Source organism: Anolis sagrei, chromosome X (assembly GCF_037176765.1).
Source record: "Anolis sagrei isolate rAnoSag1 chromosome X, rAnoSag1.mat, whole genome shotgun sequence".
Taxonomy (NCBI): domain Eukaryota; kingdom Metazoa; phylum Chordata; class Lepidosauria; order Squamata; family Dactyloidae; genus Anolis; species Anolis sagrei.
The window spans coordinates 77,004,879-77,025,389 of NC_090034.1; the positions used below are offsets into that span (position 1 = coordinate 77,004,879).

The 20,511-nt window shown below is 42.1% G+C and overlaps 1 protein-coding gene across 2 annotated transcripts in view; it reads right to left on the reverse strand.

The window, feature by feature from the left end:
• Positions 1–18,923, reverse strand: part of RCAN3 (RCAN family member 3) — a 35,000-nt gene extending 16,077 nt beyond the window's left edge. The window contains exons 1-2 of one of the 2 annotated variants that reach the window (XM_060784411.2): positions 18,856–18,923; positions 5,982–6,229 (exon numbers count right to left, since the gene is read on the reverse strand). In XM_060784411.2, the coding sequence (XP_060640394.1) occupies positions 5,982–6,176 (195 nt within the window). In that variant the 5' untranslated portion in view covers positions 6,177–6,229; positions 18,856–18,923. Of the gene's footprint in view, positions 1–5,981; positions 6,230–18,835 lie in introns of both variants that reach the window. The other variant, XM_060784409.2, reaches the window with a different exon arrangement.
• Positions 18,924–20,511: the final 1,588 nt, after the last annotated feature.

Consider the following 20,511-nt stretch of genomic DNA (forward strand, 5'->3'; position numbering starts at 1 on the left):
CAGTGACTGTGAATCTTTTGTGCCCTTTTGACTGCTAAAAATTGATAATTTGGTTTTGAAGATTGTTTTCCCCCACCTGTGATTGAATAGATAAAAGACCTAGCCACGCTCACCATATTTGAAAGAATTATCTACAGACAAAACCTATATTTGGATTTGTGAACAACTTTTATAGAAATTCATTATTAACATGGTTGTTTTTCTCTTGTTGGGCTTTTCCCAGTCCAACCCACTGCCTTGAAGAAATGTACAATCAAAGCACTCTTGACAGATAGCCATCCAGCCTCTGCTTAAAATCCTCCAGAGAAGGTGACTCTTTGGGCGTGTACATTCCATTGTTGAAACGCTTTTACTGTTAAGAAGTTCTTCCTAATGTTTAGGTGGAATCTCTTTTCCTGCAGCAACAGAAAACCAGTTTGTTCCATTTTCCCTATGCTGTCCTTTCAAATATGTAAACATGGTTATCATATCCCCTCTTAACCTTCCCTTCTCCAGGTTAAACATAACCTGTTCTCTAAGTGGCTTCTCACAGGACATGGTTTCCAGGATGTTGATCACCCTGACTGTCCTTCTCTGGACATGTTGCAGCTTGTCAATATTCTTCTTGAATTGTGGTGACTTGAACTGGATACAGTATTGCAGGTAATGACTGGCCAAAGCAAAACAGAGCGGTACTATTACGTTCCTCAATGTATACTCCACAGTCATATTGATACAGCCCAGAATTGCATTGGCTTTTTTTAGCTGCTGCATCACACTCCTGACTCATGTTCAGCTTGTGACCTACTAAGACTCATAGATGCCTTTCACACATAGTGCTGTCAAGCCAGATATCACTCATCCTATATCTGTGCATTTCTTCTGTCTTACATTTCATCCTGATGAAATTTCTTTTGTTAGTTAACCTGTCAGTCATTTTGAATGTTTATCCTGTGTCAAGGATACTAGCTACTTCACCCAATTTGCTGTCACCTGCAAATTCGATAAGAATACCCTCTATTCTGCCATCTAAGACTCTGACAAAAATGTTAAATAGGACTAGGACAGAGTCCTGTGGCACTCCGATAGTCCCTTCTCTCCAGGATAGAGAGAAGCCATTAGAGCTTTGCATTTGGCCAGTCGGCAAATTACCAGTCCACATAACAACAGCCTTGTCTAGCCGATATTTTACTGGTAGTAAAATATCGGTAGTCATCATATTATTGATAGGCACAGGTGCCCATGCATATGCAGATGATTATTTTAACATACTTCTGCTCATTTACTAGAATCATGCCCAGAGAGCATATGTACTACTACTACTACTACTACTACTACTAATAATAATAATAATAATAATCTCTATTTATATCACGCCCTATCTCCCCAAGGGGACTCATGGCTGTAGTAGAGTCAGTTGGCAACGCTGCAACTAGTAGTAAGGGTGTCAGAAGTGGGAAGAGGGGTGCTCAAGAGTTAGATGAGGATCAAAAGAGGAAGAAGATCCGGGAGATACTTATGTCACCCACTGATGAAGATTCCTTTGAAGGGTTTTCTGAGAGTGAAATACGTGAGGAGGAGGAAGGAGAACAGTGGGTGTGAATAGGGGAACTAAGAGGGTTACTCAGGAGCAGGAATCGGATGAGGAGCGACAGAGGAAGAAGATTTGAGATATACTTACTGCTCCCACAGAAGAAGAAGATTTCATGGGTTTTTCTGGGAATTATGGGTCTGGGAGTGATGGGGATGAGGATGAATCACTGTATTGGACTAAGGTGCAAGAGGTTCGGGATGTGTGTACTCAACCAACATCTAGTGACACGTTTGCAGGGATTTCTGGTGGAGGGGGTTGGCAATCGGGTGATACTGTGGAATCTTGGGGAGATCTAAGTCTTGACAAGAGGTGGAAGAGTTGGAGGGATGGGCGTTGGTGTTCAGCTGCAGAAGCTAAACCAGCTGAAAGTGAGGATGACGGGGTGGAGGGCAACTCATCATCGGATGATGAGTTGTAAGATAAAAGTAGGCATTGGAGTGATAGAACTTTGCAGTAGGCAAAGTATTGGTTTCGTGCCTTGGGTCTTGCCGCTTCTCGTAAATGCGGATTTCTCCTCTCCATGACTTCAGATTGCTTTTTGACGACAACGCTGCCTTGTGGACTTTGGAACCTCGCAACTTTGGACTTGGCTTTCTTCGACTTCAGACTTCATTTAGACGACGGCTCTTCTTCATGGCTCTTTGTTTGTCTTCATTTGCTGTGTGATTTTGCGGGATTTTGGAAGTACTCCAGTTTAATCCGGATTTTTTGCCTGGATAATCCGGATTATTGCTTTAGTTTACTTTTCAAGCCAATAATTGCTGCTACTTTTAAGTTTTGACCAGAGGCACTGAAGCAAGTGTCTCTGAGTCTCTTTTACTTTGTATTAATAAACTATTATTTTGGACACATTCCTGAGTCTGGCACTTTAAGGCGTCTGGGTTCCAACACTCATAACCCAGTAATCTCCCCAACCTTATTCAGTTTGGCATCCTTAATCAAGGAAATACTGCAGGTATTATATATTTGGTCTCTACAGTTTCCAAGTCAAAGGTTTGGCATTTAAGATGGTTTCCATTATACTGCCTATAGCTGCTAAAACTACTGTATATAAAGGGTACACTCAAAATTCTTTCAGCAATGATTTACATTTGGTTTTTTACTAACTAAAAATAGTTACAGCTGTCTTTGAATCAATTTCTCATTTAAAAGAGCTTTATTCTTCTAATCAGTATAATCAATGACTGATTCTTCAAATAATTTTCAATATTTTTATATTTCGGAGCTGAAATAAAACACATAAATAAAATTGTAAGGAATAGTGACTAGGAAAGAGATATAGAAAAATTTCTTTATAATACAAATTGAGTATTATTTAGTTGAAATGCTTGGGAACAGAAGTGTTCCATTATTTCATATTTTGAAAACTTGCACAAACATAATGAGATTATCTTAGAGATGAGACCCAAGTATGAACACATAATTAATTTATGCTTCATATACACCTCACTTTGAATCGTGTGTTTCAGATTCGCATTCTATTGTTGGGGTATGTTGATCTTTGTACTCTGTGTTTTGGTGCATGTTTTTATAGTGGTGTGTTTTAATATATGTATTTTATGTACATGTATTGTATGTACGAGGGTTATATGGAAAGTAAGGTTACAGGATTTTTGAAAAATACAAAGAATGAATATATTTTAATAAAATTTACATGAATAGTAGCCTAGGTATTAGATTATTTTTCCACATAATCACCATTCAGTTCAATACATTTTGTCATCCGTGGGACGAGTTTTTGATGCTTGTGACATAGAAGCTTCCCTCTACCTTTTTCAGCCAGTTCATCACTTCGATTTTCACCTCCTTGTCATCGGAAAAGTGTTTTCCACCCAGGTGTTCCTTCAAGTGAACAGATGATAAGTCACTGGGTGCAAGATCGGGGTTGCGGGCGCGCATTGTCATGAAGGAAAAAGACTCCCGCCATCAGCATCTCACGATGTTTGTTTTGGATGGCTCTGCGAAGTTTCTTCATGGTCTCACAATATATTCCGTACCCATTTTGTCACATGCTGTCTTGACATTATGTCCTCTCCATAAACTGAAAGGATTTTGTGATTAATCGCAGCAGTGTTCATGCTCTTAGCATTTAGGTAGCGTATTACAGTGCGAACTTCGTATTTGGAAATGGAATGAGGACGCTCTTTCTCTAACCTTCAGCACAATGCCAGTCGATGAGCTACTGACGACTGACACTGCTCATTCACTTCTGCTAACTTCCTGCTACACGGCAGTGATACCAACTTCCCTCGAGAAGATTCCCCCACAAGAGCTACGCGCCTTATAACGTTACTTTCCAGATAACCCTCGTACATACCACTCTGGAATATGCATGTTACAGAACTGTTTTAGACTCCACTAAGAGCAAACTTGGATCTACCAAGAACTGCTCCAACCACACCATCAGAATAAGTATACATTCTCATCTAGCCACCCTTCTTCATACAGGCAGCAAGAGGAATGTTATTACATCAACGATTACATAATTTTCCCTCTATACGAGAGCTGTTAAATAAGCTGCTTTAAAAATTATTCATATATTAGACTGATATGAAAATGCTGTCAGCTCATTTTCTAGAGAGTGGACAAATACTGTAGCTGCTTCCCACCATTTCCCCTGATGTATTTCAGAGGCCGGAAACATCTCAGCACACATTACAATATGCCCTTGCTGGAACCATGAAGGCAAAGAAGTTCTCATTTGTGGATGAGTAGGAGTACCCACTGCCAAAAATAAATGCCTTCTTTTGCTATGAACCCACTCCAGCTTTAGTTCTCTGATACAGATGGATCCCTCTCAAGGTAAGGGTGTAGGTGCTGAAAACTGTAAATTGAAAGAACAGTTTGCAATAAAAGAAAGCTATGCAGTGTAGTTGTTGCACTACATCATCTCCAATTACGGTTCCTCAAAATGACCTTGTGAGGTGGATGAATCAGTTTTGTTAAATCACCATGTTTTTCAGAACACTGGGAAATGAACATGCAGAACCAGCTAAATGATCAGGCTTATGGGATAACATATCAGGCAGTTAATGAGATGAATAAAAAGGATTATAGCAAACAAGACGAAAATAATCATGCGAGGTTATTTTTACAGCTCAACATTCCCTGGATGGGTCCTTGAAACAACAATATAGTTTGACTAGAAAGCAAGTGAGCTCAGTATGAATCACTAATATACAGCAAGCTGGAAATCTCATGAAATGACTAATTTTGAAAAGAATGGAAACAAGCAGTCAGGTTGGCAACATCATCTATCTGTAAATAGAATATCTGTGCCTCAAGTTCGAAAATTAAAACAACCTCAACACAAGGAAATCAATTGTCTGAAATAAGATAAAAGCAAAACTAGTTTCAGATTATAGCGGTGTGGCTTTAATATGGTAATTCACTTCCACACACATGCAGTGCCTGAAAAATCCGGATTCAAAACTACTGGTGCTATAAATCTGTTTGGATTTTTATCCTATTCAATCTCAAATGCTCCACATGAATTACCATTATATAGGTAAAGGTTTCCCTCACATTAAATCTAGTTATGTCCGACTCTGGGTGTTGGTGCTCATCTCCATTTCTAAGAAGAAGAGCTGGCACTGTCCATAGACACCTCCAAGGTCATGTGGCCAGCATGACTGCATGAACCGCCATTGTCTTCCCGCCAGAGTGATACCTATTGATCTACTCACATTTGCATGTTTTTGAACTGCTAGGTTGGCAGAAGCTGGGCCTATCAGCAGAAGTTAATCCTACTTCCCGCACATGAACCGCCAACCTGTCGGTCAGCAAGTTCAGCAGCTCAGCAGTTTAACCCGCTGTGCCACCAGGGGGCCTATATTACCATTATATACAACAAAATAAAAATAAATAAGTATTCAATCTTTCACTTCATCTCTTCCAGTTCTGCTATTATTGCTTTATGCTACAAGAATCATCTCTCAACTCTAGTTCAAAGACAATACAATGGACTCTAGCTTGGAAAGTATTCAAATCCCACTATACAGCCATGTGTAAACCAATGCTTTGGGCTCTTCTATCCTACATACTAGCACAGTAAAATCTATCGAAGTCGCTTTCCATTCTCCATGGCCACGCCCTGGCATATGATGGTGCTTCATATGATGGCGCTCCATGCAGTCATGCGAGCCACGTGACCTTGGAGGTGTCTACGGACAATGCAAGCTCTTCGGCTTAGAAATGGAGATGAGCACCAACCCCAGAGTCGGACACGACTGGACTTAATGTCAGGGGAAGATCTTTACCTATATGACGTATTGTGGTTATATTGTCTGTACTTTTGCAAAAATAAATGCATTTTTTTAAAAAACAGCCTAAAGGTATCCTGCAAATTTGAACACAAAGTATTGTGATATCTTACAAAATAGCACATTTTTCTGGATTTTTCCCATACCTTTTGCTCTTGAACTTCAAACACTGCTTCGTGAACACTACAAGCAAAGAGTGAGGTAGGCAGGTCGCTTAAATCCATCATCTCTTCCAAATCTTCCTCATTTTCTCCAAAAATCATTTCTTCCTCCTCTTCTAAGTCACTGCTGTAAAGGTCTGACTGACTGTCACTCCAGGCCTTCATTGTGTCTCTAATCATTGTCCACTCAAAGCAACAGAACTTTTGTTGAACTCCAAATTTGCAGGAGGTGGCTAATTAAACACACACAAAAAGAACAAATGAAAATTAGTTTACCAGATTTTCTTTTTTACAGCTTAAAAAAATTAAGTCATTTATAAAGGGGTGCCATTTCACTAGCAGAAAAAAATCTGCTCGTCATTCAGTCTACCCTGTCCTTATGTAGCATTGAACTTAGGATAGTATACGCAAGAAACAAGACTGAGAATATTTTTAAAAACATATTTCCAACGATTCAAGCATATCAAATGTGAGAACATAATTGACATTTGTTCAAAGTTGAATGAGATGTTTTAAAACCAGGATTTTATCATTAGGATAATCAAAACAAGGCTCACAAGCAGCCAGTCTAAATGAATACTATTTAAAAATCTATCCAAGTCTAAATCCAATTGCTAGTTCCAAACATATACACCGAATCAACTGCTAAATGGTAAACCCAATTGATTCAATGGGATTAGCAACTGCACTGAGTTTTTTGTTCCTTCCATCAGGCAGTTTACATAAATAAACATATAAAATGCATACGATAGGTGGAAAAAGTGCCATTAGTTACTAAAACTCAGGCTGATCACACCAAAGGTGAAGGGCAGGGCATTCGATGGGCTGTAGGATATTGCAGGCTTTCCTGTAGGCCAGTGTTTCTCAACCTGGGGGTGTGACCCGGGGGGGGGGGGGGTTGTGAGGGGGTTTCAGAGGGGTCACCAAAGACCATCAAAAAACACAGTATTTTCTGTTAGTCATAGGTGTTCTGTGTGGAAAGTTTGGCCAAATTCTATCATTGGTGGGGTTCAGAATACTCTTTGATTGTAGGTGAGCTATAAATCCCAGCAACTACAACTCCCAAATGTCAAGGTCTATTTTCCCCAAACTCCACCAGTATTCACATTTGGGCATACTGATACATGCCAAGTTTGGTCCAGATCCATCATTGTTTGAGCCTACAGTGCTCTCTGAATGTAGGTGAACTACAACTCCAAACCTCAAGGTCAATGCCCAACAAACCCTTCTAGTGTTTTCTCTTAGTCATGGGGGTTCTGTTGTCAAGTTTGGTTCAATTTTATCGTTGGTGGAGTCCAGAATGCTTTTTTTATTATAGGTGAATTATAAATCCTAGCAACTACAATTCCCAAATGACAAACATTTCCCCCCCATTCCACCAGTATTCAAATTTGGGCGTATTGGGTATTTGTGACAAATTTGGTCCAGTGAATGAAAATACATCTTGTATACCAGATATTGACATTACAATTCATAACAGTAGCAAAATTACAATTAAGAAGTAGCAACAAAAATAATTGTATGGTTGGGAGTCACCACAACATGAGGAACTCTATTAAGGGGTCACAGCATTAGGAAGGTTGAGAACCACTGCTGTAGGTGAAAGGAGGGGTCTGCAATAGAGGCAACTTCGGGTTAAGCATGCAAATGTGAGTAGATCAGTAGGTACCGCTCCGGCGGGAAGGTAACAGCACTCCAGGCAGTCATGCTGGCCACATGACCTTGGAGGTGTCTATGGACAATACCAGCTCTTCAGCTTAGAAATGAGATGAGCACCACCCCCGAGTTGGACACAACTAGACTTAATGTCAGCGGAAAACCTTTACCTTTTATGTGCACAATCAGCTGGGTCTTTACTGTTACTTTAGAAAAAGCTACTTACTTTTAAAATGCTGTCAGTATTAAAAACCAACAATTTATTATATTATCTTCTTTTTAAAAGGTCAAAAGCATGAAGCGTATCATCTCAGATGCCTTAGTACCTACTATTGATTCCCCACTTAAATAATTTTCTGCAGTTTTTCAACAGGCATCAACATAAGGCCCATTCAGTTCTTTGAGGCAAAAATAGCATGAGCAATTACAAATTCATAATATTCAAATCTTATTGATCATTTAGTTCAATAGTATGAACAAGGTGTTCACAAGCCAATTGTATGTTATATTGTGAGTACTGATTCTCTTGAAGAACCTTGGAATTGTCAGTCTATTGTTATCTGTTTGTAAATGGAAAAACTGAAGCAGAGGTCATTTGAGGTTACTTATGTCATCTCAGTTCAGCAATCCACAAAGCTGGAAGCTAGTGTTATGTCCAGGAGCAGCAGCCTCTTTTCATCAGATAACACAATGGATTTTGTGTGTTGTAGATTCCTTATCAGATCCACATTTTGCTTCTGTTTAAAGGTCTTTATGTTCAAAATATTACCTCACAATGTTTGTTGGTTAAGGTGAAGAGTCTTTGAACAGAAAGCAAGTCACCTTAGTCATACCTATGTTCTTTTAAGCAAACATTTTAGTTTCTTCTTCATTTTTCTTCCTCTTATTGTAAAGAAGATAAAATAACATCTTCTGCATTGCTGCTAATCAAAATGGCCTAATTTGGAGAAATTATTTTGAACATGGAGTTAACTGCTGAATACTTTATGCAAACATAACAATTTCTCTTTTTGAGCTATTGCATATTATTGCTCAAACACCCATCTTGAATTGTGATGCTTTTGGACTTTTAAATTATGAGATTTCTACCGTAAAGGGTAAAGGTTTCCCCCTGACATTAAGTCTAGTTGTCTCCATTTCTAAGCCGAAGAGCTGGCGTTGTCTGAAGACGCCTCCAAGGTTATGAGCTGGCATGACTGCATTACCTTCCTGCCGGAGCGGTTCCTATTGATCTACTTACATTTGCATGCTTTCGAACTGCTAAGTTGGCAGAAGCTGGGCCTAATAGTGGGAGTTCACACCGCATTTGAACTGCCGAGCTTTTGGTCAGCAAGTTCAGCAGCTTCACCCACTATGCCACTGGGGGGGGGGGGGGGGGCTGAAAGTGCACATACATGTTGATAAAAGTAGATAAGGCACATAACTTCTAATTTACATTTTAATGAGACTCTGAAGTCCACCAAAGTCAGAGGCAAAACACTGGCACAGGCAGAAAAACCTGAATACTTTGATTACCTGAATTAAGGAGCCGAGTGCCTATGATTATATGCTTAGCCTCAAGCTAAAACACCTGAATTATATATGACCCAGGGTGTGGCTGCTAGGAATTCTGGGAGTTGAAGTACAAAACATCTGGAGGGCCTGATCTACACGGTAGAATAATAATAATAATAATAATAATAATAATAATCTTTATTTATACCCCGCCACATCTCCCTCAACGGGGACTCGGAGCGGCTTACATGGGGCCAAGCCTGAACAACAAATTACAATACAAAGAAAAAAAAATACAAAATTACAATAAAATAAACAACATAACATTAAAGTATAAAAACATCAAAGCATATAAACAATATACACAGAACATAGAAACCAAACATAATGACAGAGAGCGGGCCGCATGTACATAAAATGATTTTAAAACTCCAGGTGAGATAAAGGGATAAAACTGATTATAGGGAGAACTCATGGAGAGACGGGAAAATAAACAAACCTACGTACGGGGGTGGGGGGGGGGATATTACAGTTTGACACCACTTTAACTGCATTAATTGTACAGTATAGATGCATGTCTTGTAAGGTACTATACTCATGTACTAGGATAGTCTTTTGGCAGACAAATAGGAACAATAGTATTGACAGAACAGAGAAATTTTTAAATTATTTTGAACAAAGGGATGTCCTTGTTAAGACTTTTCCAGAATAGACATGTTTTCTGTTTACATGATGAGGAAGAAAATGTAGTGGGAGGGAGAGATGAGAACAGCTTATAACTGAAGGCTTCTGCAAATTAAGGCTGCAATCTTATTTATTTATTTATTTACATCACTTCTAGCCCGCCCATATCAGCCCGAAGGCGACTCAGGGTGGTGTACAAATCGGCAACAATTAGGTGCCATATATAAAAATACATACATCAGTTAAAAGCAAAAAAATCACATCACAATACATTTTAAATTCATAAAAGTAATAACAATTATAAAAGCTATGTCTTCTTGTTCAATTCCTCAACTGTTCCAATCTTATGCAGGCTTCTGAGTGTAAGGCCCATCAAACACAATGTAAGTGTGCACAGAAATCCTGCAAATCTCTTGGGAAGACAAGCGGACAAACGTCAGCGTGTTGGAAGAAGCAAAGACCACCAGCATTGAAGTGATGGTCCTCCGCCACCAATTCCACTGGACCGGCCACGTTGTCCGGATGCCCGACCACCATCTCCCAAAGCAGTTGCTCTACTCTGAACTCAAGAACGGAAAATGGAATGTTGGTGGACAGGAAAAGAGATTTAAAGATGGGCTCAAAGCCAATCTCTGGCATAGACACTGAGAACTGGGAAGCCCTGGCCCTTGAGCGCTCCAGCTGGAGGTCAGCTGTGACCAGCAGTGCTGCAAAATTTGAGGAGGCACGAATGGAGGGCAAAAGGGAGAAGCGTGCCAAGAGGAAGGCGCATCAAGCCAACCCCGACCGAGACCGCCTTCCACCTGGAAACCAATGCCCTCACTGCGGAAGAAGATGCAGAGCAAGAATAGGGCTCCACAGCCACATACGGACCCACAAGAACACTGGAAGACAATCATCTTTGTAGGAAAGCGAGGGATCGCCTAAGTAAGTAAGTGCACAGAATTGTCTTGCTAAAGCTGGGAGGCCAAACTTGAACTGAACAATAAACAATACAATTTTTAAAGCTTATTCTGATGTTTGTAAATGGGAGCTTACTCAAATATTATCCACAATGTAAGTGCAAGAAAACTGATGTGGATTATGCTCTAATTTCACTTTACGGCAAGGATGTACCTCTGAATTCTCAAGGAAGCAAACAAGGAGTGTAGATAGCTGATCTGTATACATATGATACTTCTATACAGATAAATAAGATAGAATTATACATTCTAAGATGTGTAAAGTATTTTACTTTTTCACAAATAAAAGGAACCTCAGCTTCCTGGCCATACCGACTCTTTCTACTCCCTCTTGGAAGCAATCCCATACCATGTCAAACTACAAGTCCAGCTAACCCAGCATTATTGATACTAGCTGATAATGGCTTTCTCAAGTTTCAGGCAGGAGAATTACCAGGATCTTCAGGCAAGAGAAAAAGGCTGGATCATGAAAAGCATGTGCTCCACCGGTGACCTCCAGCTACTCTTGGATGACAAGGAACAAAGACGTATCACCCTGCCAGATGCTTAATTCAGACAAAACAGAAAACCAGTTTCCCACTGTATCAACTAATCTACAACAAGGCATGCCCCCACTCCACCTCAACTTCTGTTTGTTCTCCTCCCAATTTTAAATTGCAGTTTGTTTAAAATATAGTTTCGGAATAAACAATGATCCCAATTTGATATACAATGACGAACTATAAATCGCACAGACCCCAGTCCTGACTGCAAATCCCAATTTGGAAATTTCAATCAGTTTAAAACTGAAAGTGCATCGTTTGAAACTAGCACTCCCCAAAAGAGAGAGGGGTGAGCAAAGTCAAGACTTTGTCACTCTTCCATGTCGTGAGAAGTCATTAACAAAGAGAATATAACTCTAACAACAATAATAAAACATTGACCTAACTTTTCATGGACTGTACTCAAGAAAGCTTGTAGCAAATTATATTTCTTGAGTCCTCTAGATGCCACGAGATCCTTTGTTATTTTTGCTGTTGTGAGTTAACATGGGAAACCCTTAGAAATTTATTGGGGGAGGGGGGGAACGGACAACACAAACTATATGGGAGAAGCAGCAAGGAGGGCAAGAAACAAATGCCAAGTCAAGAATAGACATGAATGGCAATGAGCATCCGTAAGGCAGGACCCTGTGTGGTGGAAAGTGAGCAATACAATTGAATGAAGCATTCTGAAAATGGTGATGACCACGAGGAGGAAAACAATGTCTCGGTGGTTGTCTTAAAGGACAAGGACAGAAATAAGGAAGAACAGTAAAGCCACAAATTGAAAGAGAAGGTGGTAGGAAAACTGTGGAGAAGTGGGGGAATCCTTGTGAAAAAGAAAAAGAAGCAGGGCATATGCAACGTGCTGTCGAAGGCTTTCATGGCTGGAATCACTGGGTTGCTGTGAGTTATTCAGGCTGTGTGGTCATGTTTCAGTAGCATTCTCTCCTGAAGTTTTGCCTGTATCTATTGCAGGCATCACACATCTGAAGATGCTGGCCACAGATGCAGGAAAAACGTTAGTAGAGAATGCTACTGGAACATGGCCATGCAGCCTGGAAAAATCACAGCAACCCAAGTAGGACATAAATGGCATTTTAATTTTGTGTCAGGAGCAACTTCTGATGTAAGAATTGGCCATCTGCAACGACGTTGCCAAGGGGACATTGCCCCGATGTTTGATGTTTTACGATCCTTGTGGGAGGCTTCTTTCATGTCCACACATGGGAAGCTGGAGCTGACAGAGGGAGCTCAGCCCACTTTCCCTGGATTCGAATCGCTGGCCTATCAGTCAGAAGTCCTGCCAGCACAAGAGTTTAACCCATTGCACCACTAAGGAAATGACAATGGCATCACAAGCAGAGGTAAGAAATCATTAGCAGAAAGACCAGAGGTAAGAAATCACTAGCAGAAGCACATATCTAGGGGAAAAGGGAAACACAGAGGAAAAACCCAGTAAGAATTGGGAAAAGGGGGTATTGCTAACACACCGTAGGAAACAAAAAGGGAGGTCACTTTACGCAAAGTGTGAGGCGATAACAGAGACAATGTGACCTATTTGGGAGAAGGGAAAAGAAAAGGAAGAAGCCCCTGACCCAAGCTGCAAGGGCAACAAAGAGACATCACTCATACTCACATTGCCATCTCCTTTGTAAAGGAAGGAATGAAATTCAGGGAAGAAAGAGTAAAGAAGGATGCTGGGAGGAAGGAAGCCCTCCTGGATGCACCCTTGATCAAGAGATATGTGGAGAACACAGTGTCCTTCCAAGGAGGGAGAAAAAGGAGGAGGGATGGAAATGTAGAGGGATACAACAGGTTGAGAGGGGGAGGTTAGACAAGGCCTTGAAATCAGGAGCGGCCTTCCTAGAGGGACATGATCCAGAGGCTTGTCTGGCCCAGCATCCTGTTTCTGCCTTTAAGAAATAGTGCATCAAGGCGACCCACTGTCTTTCCCTCCTGCCACCATTGCCTTGGATTGAAAGAAAGGTTGCCCCTGTCCAGGTAGACTCCATGGGCAGATTCATAGTTGGAGGAGACACCAAGGGCCATTTAGTCCAAGCTCATTCTTCCAGGCAGGAAAAAAAACACAAATACCTCCAACATAAATACCAATCGGTAACCTCTGCTTCAGTGTTTAAAATATGTCCTTCTTTTAAAATCTGCCTGGAAAGACAGTTTTTCGCCTTTGTTTTTAGCCAAATCTGCAAATTTGACAGCCGTGTCATCTCTTCTGTCATACAAATCATTCATAAAGGTGTTAAATAGGGCCCAGGACATAACTCCGAAGCAAGTCACTATTCACTTCTCTCCCATCACTAGTGACTATTCCTTAAGTCTGGTATATCAGTCAATTCAAGTTCCGACAAACTGTGTAGCAATTTGTAGCCCACCGTTAACCAGATATGAAGCAATCAGGGCCAGCTCACACCTCCAAAAAAAAAAAAAAAAGGATTTCCTCAGGCAGTAAACAGCCAGACTTTGAAAGTGAAAGGCTAATCAATGCTAATCAAGGTGGCCAATTGAAACATTCATACCTGCCTCCAACAGACAAGAGCTTTTTCTCCCACCCTGAACATTCAACAGATATATAAACCCCACTTGCCTAGTTTCCAACATACCTTACAAACTCTGAAGATGCCTACTATAGATGTGGGTGGAACATCAGGAGAGACTGCTTCTGGAACATGGCCAGACAGTCCAGAAAACTCACAGCAACTCAGTGATTTCGGCCATGAAAGCCTTCAACAACACGTTAACCAGGGTGCTTGTAAGACTATCATGGGGAACACAGAGTCAAAGAATGATGAAGTTGGAAGAGACCACAAGAAAAATCAAGTCCAACCCCCTACCATGCAGGAAAAGCACAATAAAAGTCCCCCAACAGATGGCCATTTAGCCTCTGTTTACAGCCTCCAAGGAAGGAACTTCCATCACACACTGAGGCAGAGAGTTCCACTGTTCAGCTGTTCTTCTTACAGTCAGGAAGTCCTTCCTAATGTTCAGGAGGAATCTCCTCTCTTGTCATTTAGACCCATGGCTCCATTGAGTCTTAAGTCTCAAGGGCAGCAGAAAAGAAGCTTGCTTAGGCCATCCTTTCACATGTCTCTCATCCTTCTCTCCTGCAGGCTAAATCAGGCATGAGTCAACTTCAGCCCTCCCACCAGATGTTCCAACAATTCCTAATAGCCTACCGGCTGCCGAAGGCTTTCATGACTGGAATCACTGGGTTGCTGTGAATTTTCTGGGCTATCTGGCCATGCTCCAGAAGCATTATCTCCTGTCGTTTTGCCACATCCATGACAACTATTCTCAGAGGTTGTGAGGTCTGTTGGAAACTAGGGAAATAGGGTTTATATATCTGTGGAATGATGTCCAGGGTGGGAGAAAGGATTCTTGTCTGCTTGAGACCGGTGTGAATGTTGCAATTGGCCACCTTGATAAGCATTTAATGGCCTTGCTCCTTCAAAGCCTGGCTGATTGCTGCCTGGGGGAATCCTTTGTTTGGAGGTGTTAGCTGGCACTGATTGATTCATGTCCTGGTCACCTCTAACCCAACCAACAATTGGGCCACATAGTTTATAGAAAACCTACACACACTGATAGATACCTACATAAAAACTCCAACCAAGAAGCACAATTAAAGCCCTGGCAGACTGTGGAAAAAGAATCTGGACAATTCACAAACAGGTTCCTGTTGGAGGTGCAAAACAAAGAAAGGGACTTTTTTCATGTATGGTGGTCTTGTGAACTGGTGCAGGTCTATTGGAAAAGAATAATAAAGGAAACAAATAAAATGATTCACAACAAAGTAAAAAAAACAACCCAGGGATGTGCCTATTAGGGATATTCAGAAATGCTTAGAACAACCAGAGAGAGAATTTTGTTTGTACAGCTTTGTGGCTGCAAGCATTACAATTGCCAAAGATTGGAAAGGGGAGAAAACATTAAGCATCAAAAATTGGAAGGATAAACTGTGGGATTATGCACAGATGGCTAAGATTTCTAGCAATTTGAAAAATGAAAATCATGAAATATTTGAAAGAAACTGGAAGTTGGCCTTAGCATATTTGACGGGAGAGCTAAAGAAATAAAAACAAGAGGAATTTATTGAATTAGAAGTATAGGGTTAAACAAGATGTGCATAAATCCTGCAGGGATCAGTGATGGAAACCAAGGTGGTGGGGAGCACTGGAGGTGGGTTGAGGGATAACTATACTGTGGGTGGCGGGTTGTCTACATATGTGTATGTGTTTGTGTATATTTCTGCAATATATATGGTTGGTGTATTATCTTTTTGAAATAAAAAATTAATTAAAAAAAAGAATCTGCGAAGCCCACCTCCTTCAAGGTGAACTGAACCACCTCAACTGGGCTCTAGAGGCCACCGACATCAGAAGAGCTGCAAGATCAAAAACAAGCCATGATAGTAAGGACAAAGATGCACCCAGAGGAAAAGTGTTCTTACCATGCATCAAGGGAACCACTGACCGCAGAGGGAAGCTGAGGAAGAAACACAACCTACAAACTATCTACATTAAGAAAATCCAACAAATGCTCTGTTCAGCAAAGGACAAGAGGGATCATTTCACTTCTGCAGGAGTCTATCGCATACTGTGCAGCTGTGGACAAGTCTACATTGTTGTTGTTCATTCCACGACTCTTTGTGACCTCATGAACCATCCCATGCCAGAGCTCCCTGTCGGCCATCACGTCCCCCAGCTCCTTCAGAGTCAAGCCAGTCACTTCAAGGATAACACGCATCCATCTTGGTCAGCCCCTCTTCCTTTTTCCTTCCATTTTCCCCAGATTGTCTTCTCTAAGCTTTCCTTTCTTCTCATGATGTGGCCAAAGTTCTTCATTTTTTCCTCTACTATTCTTCCCTCCAATGAGCAGTTGGGCTTTATTTCCTGAAGTATGGACTGGTTGGATCTTCTCATGATCCAAGGCACGAAGTCTACATAGGGACCCCCAAATGCAGCAGCAGCGCTGAAACACGAATCAAGGCACATGAAAGGCACTGCAGACTACTTCAACCAGAGAAGTCAGCCATAGCAGAGCAGGTGATGAACTAACCTGGACGCAACATATTATTTGAGAACACAGAAATGCTGGACCACACCAACAACCACCATGTCAGACGACACAGAGAAGCCATTGAAATCCACAAGAAGCATGTGGACAATTTCAACAGAAAGGAAGAAACCATGAAAATGAACAAAATCTGGCTCCCCAGTATTTTAAAAAACCTTCTAAAATAAGGACAATAAATAAAGCAAATAAAGGGGAATTCCTGACAGGAATCAATAAGAGCCAGCTAAAACTCCCAACAAAGGACTGCCCCAGGAGGAAGCAGCCAGGTTTTGAAGCTGCAAGGCCATTCATTGCTAATCAAGGTGATCAATTGCAACATTCACACTTGCCTCCAACAGTCAAGAGTTCTTCCTCTCACCTTGGATATCATTTCACATATATATAAACCCCTCCTACCTAGTTTCCAACAGACCTCACAAATTCTAAGGGTGCCTGCCATAGATGCGGAAAACTCACAGTAACCCAACCTATGTACTACCTGTTAGGAATTATGGGAGTTGTTGTCCTTGTGGACAACAAGTTAAACATGAGCCAACAATGTGATGTGGTGGCAAAAAAAGCCAATGGAATTTTGGCCTGCATCAATAGGAGCATAGTGTCTAGATCTAGGGAAGTAATGCTACCCCTCTATTCTGCTTTGGTTAGACCACACCTGGAATATTGTGTCCTATTCTGGGCACCACAATTCAAGAGAGATATTGACAAGCTGGAATGTGTCCAGAGGAGGGCGACTAAAATGATCAAGGGTCAGGAGAACAAGCCCTATGAGGAGCGGCTTAAAGAGCTGGGCATATTTAGCCTGAAGAAGAGAAGGATGAGAGGAGACATGATAGGCATGTATAAATATGTGAGAGGAAGCCACAGGGAGGAGGGAGCAAGCTTGTTTTCTGCTGCCCTGCAGACTAGGACATGGAACAATGGCTTCAAACAATAATCATAATAATCATAATTTATTTATACCCCGCTACCCCAAGGGACTCGGTGCGGCTTACATGAGGCCAAGCCCACAGTACATCAATAACAAAAGCAATAACAAAACAATCAAGCAATACAATTAATATAAATCACATAGACAACAAACAATAAACATGCAAACATTTAAAAACCAATGGCCGGGCCAAATGTAATAACTTTTAAATTTAAAAAGAACAAGGTAGGACATAACTGGTACAGGGTTTTCAAAAAGAGATGAGGGAACGCAGTCAGTCCTAAATCAGTGGTAAAGTGCATTTCGAGGACATATTGCTGAGAGTTTTCCGTATTCTGGGAAGACACACTGGAACAACCACATTTTCAGGCTCCTACTAAAGACTGCCAGAGTTGGGGCATGTCTGATGTCCTTGGGAAGTGAATTCCAGAGTTGGGGGGCTACCACTGAGAAGGCCCTCTCCCTCGTCCCCACCAGTGAAGGAGGTGGGAGCGTGAGCAGGGCCTTTCCAGATGATCGAAGAGATTGTGTGGGTTCGTACACATATTTTTTTGTCATGTCAGGAGTGACTCCTGGTGTGAGAGAATTGGCCATCTGCAAGGACGTTGCCCAGGGGACGCCTGGATGATTTGATGTTTTTTATCATCCTTGTGGGAGGCTTCCCTCATGTCCCCGCATGAGGAGCTGGAGTTGATAGAGGGAGCTCATCCGCCTCTCCCCGGATTCAAACCTGCGACCTGTCGGTCTTCAGTCCTGCCAGCACAGGGGTTTAACCCACTGCGCCACCGGGGGCTCCAGCTTCGTACACAGAAATGCGGTCACGCAGGTAGGCGGGTCCCAAAGCATTCAGGGCTTCGTAGGTAAGAACCTGCACCTTGAATTGGGACCTGAAAATGAACTGCAGCCAATGGAGCTCCTTAAACAGGAGGGTTGACTGCTCTCTGTAAGTCGCACCAGTTAGTAACCTGGCTGCTGCCTGTTGTACCAATTGAAATTTCCGGACCGTTTTCAAGGGCAGCCCCACATAGAGTGCATTACAGTAATCCAATCTGGAGGTGACTAAGGCAAGAAAGGAGATTCCATCTGAACATGAGGAAGAACTTCCTGACTGTGAGAGCCGTTCAGCAGTGGAACTCTCTGCCCCCGAGTGTGGTACAGGCTACTTTTTTGGAGGCTTTTAAACAGAGGCTGGATGGCCATCTGTCAGGGGTGCTTTGAGTGCAATTTTCCTGCTTCTTGGCAGGGGGTTGGACTGGATGGCCCATGAGGTTTCTTCCAACTCTAGGATTCTATGAATTCCAGAATCTATTCTATGATGGCCCCAGCTCTTTAAGATGCTCCTCATAGGGATTATTCATGGCCTTCAGACTGGGCTATCTAAAGGCCTTTCCACACAGCCATATAACCCAGAATATCAAGGCAGAAAAGTCCCACAATCCCTGCTTTGAAGGGGATTCTATGAGTACCCTCCCTCTCTTTCTCCCCCTCTCCCTCACTCACCGCCTCTCGGAAAGACTCACCGCGTCTGGGCAGCGCAAGCGCCTCACAACCGCGCACGCGCTGTGGCACGCGCCTGCTTCTCAACTCCCCGGCGCGCATGTGTGCGCATGCCCGCGCGTCTCTTTCCTCGCTCTCTCACTTTGGAAAGAAGAACCCGGATGGAGGCTTTTTTTTTCTTTTTCCACCTCCTGGGGAGGATGACGCCATCGTATCTTCTGCTCGCTATGATTGGTGGGTGGCGTCACGTGCTCAAGCTAAAGCCCGCCCCTCCCCTTTCCTGCAAGACAGGGAATGGGGCATCGGCCAACTTGGGTCTTCTTTTAAGATGTTTTGGATTTCGACTCCCACAATTCCTAACAGCTGGGGGCGAGACAACAGAAAGTGAGGCGAAATCTTCTGAACAGGGCCACAGACAGCAAAACAAACCCTTCCCTATCTATCTTATCTATCTATCTATCTATCTATCTATCTATCTATCAATGCTCTGTGCATAATGAGTATCTTAAAAACAAAAGAACCAATGAACGAAATCACACCACATTTGGCAACAAAACGTCTCACAACACAAGGAGTGACCATCACTCAAAAATTATGATTTTGTCGTATTGTCGAAGGCTTTCATGGCTGGAATCACTAGGTTCTTGTGGGTTTTTTCGGGCTATAGAGCCATGTTCTAGAGGCATTTCTCCTGACGTTTCGCCTGCATCTATGGCAAGCATCCTCAGAGGTAGTGAGGTCTGTTGGAATTAGGACAATGGGTTTATATATCTGTGGAATGGCTGGGTGGGGCAAGGAGCTCTTCCCTGCTGCAGTTAGGTGTGAATGTTTAGCTGATCACCTTCATTAGCATTTGAAGGCCTGCCTGAGCCTGGGAAAATCTGTTGCTGGGAGGTGTTAATCTGTGCCTGGTTTTTTCCTCTCTGTTGTTTAGCTGTTATAATTTTAGAGTTTTTTAGTACTGGTAGCCAGATTTTGTTCATTTTCATGGTCTCTTCCTTTCTGTTGAAATTGTCCACATGCTTGTGGATTTCAATGGCTTCTCTGTGTAGTCTGACATGGTGGTTGTTGGTGTGGTCCAGCATTTCTGTGTTCTCAAATAATATGCTGTGTCCAGGCTGGTTCATCAGCTGCTCTGCTATGGCTGACTTCTCTGGTTGAAGTAATCTGCAGTGCCTTTCATGTTCCTTGATGCGTGTCTGGACAATGCTGCGTTTGGTGGTCCCTATGTAGACTTGTCCACAGTTGCATGGTATACGGTAGACTCCTGCAGAGGTGAGAGGATCCCTCTTGTCCTTTGCTGAACGTAGCATTTGTTGGATTTTCTTGGTGGGTTTGTAGATTGTTTGTATGTTGTGTTTCCTCATCAGCTTCCCTATGCGGTCAGTGGTTCCCTTGATGTATGGCAGGAACACTTTTCCTCTGGGTGGATCTTTGTCTTGACTCTCGTGGCTTGTTCTTGGTCTTGCAGCTCTTCTGATGTCTGAGGTGGAGTATCCATTGGCCTGGAGAGCCCAGTTGAGGTGGTTCAGTTCATCTTGGAGGAGGTGGGGTTCGCAGATTCTTTTTGGACGGTCTGCCAAGGCTTTAATTTTGCTTCTTTTTTGACTTGGGTGATGGTTGGAGTTTTTATGTAGATATCTATCTGTGTGTGTGGGTTTTCTGTAGACGGTGTGACC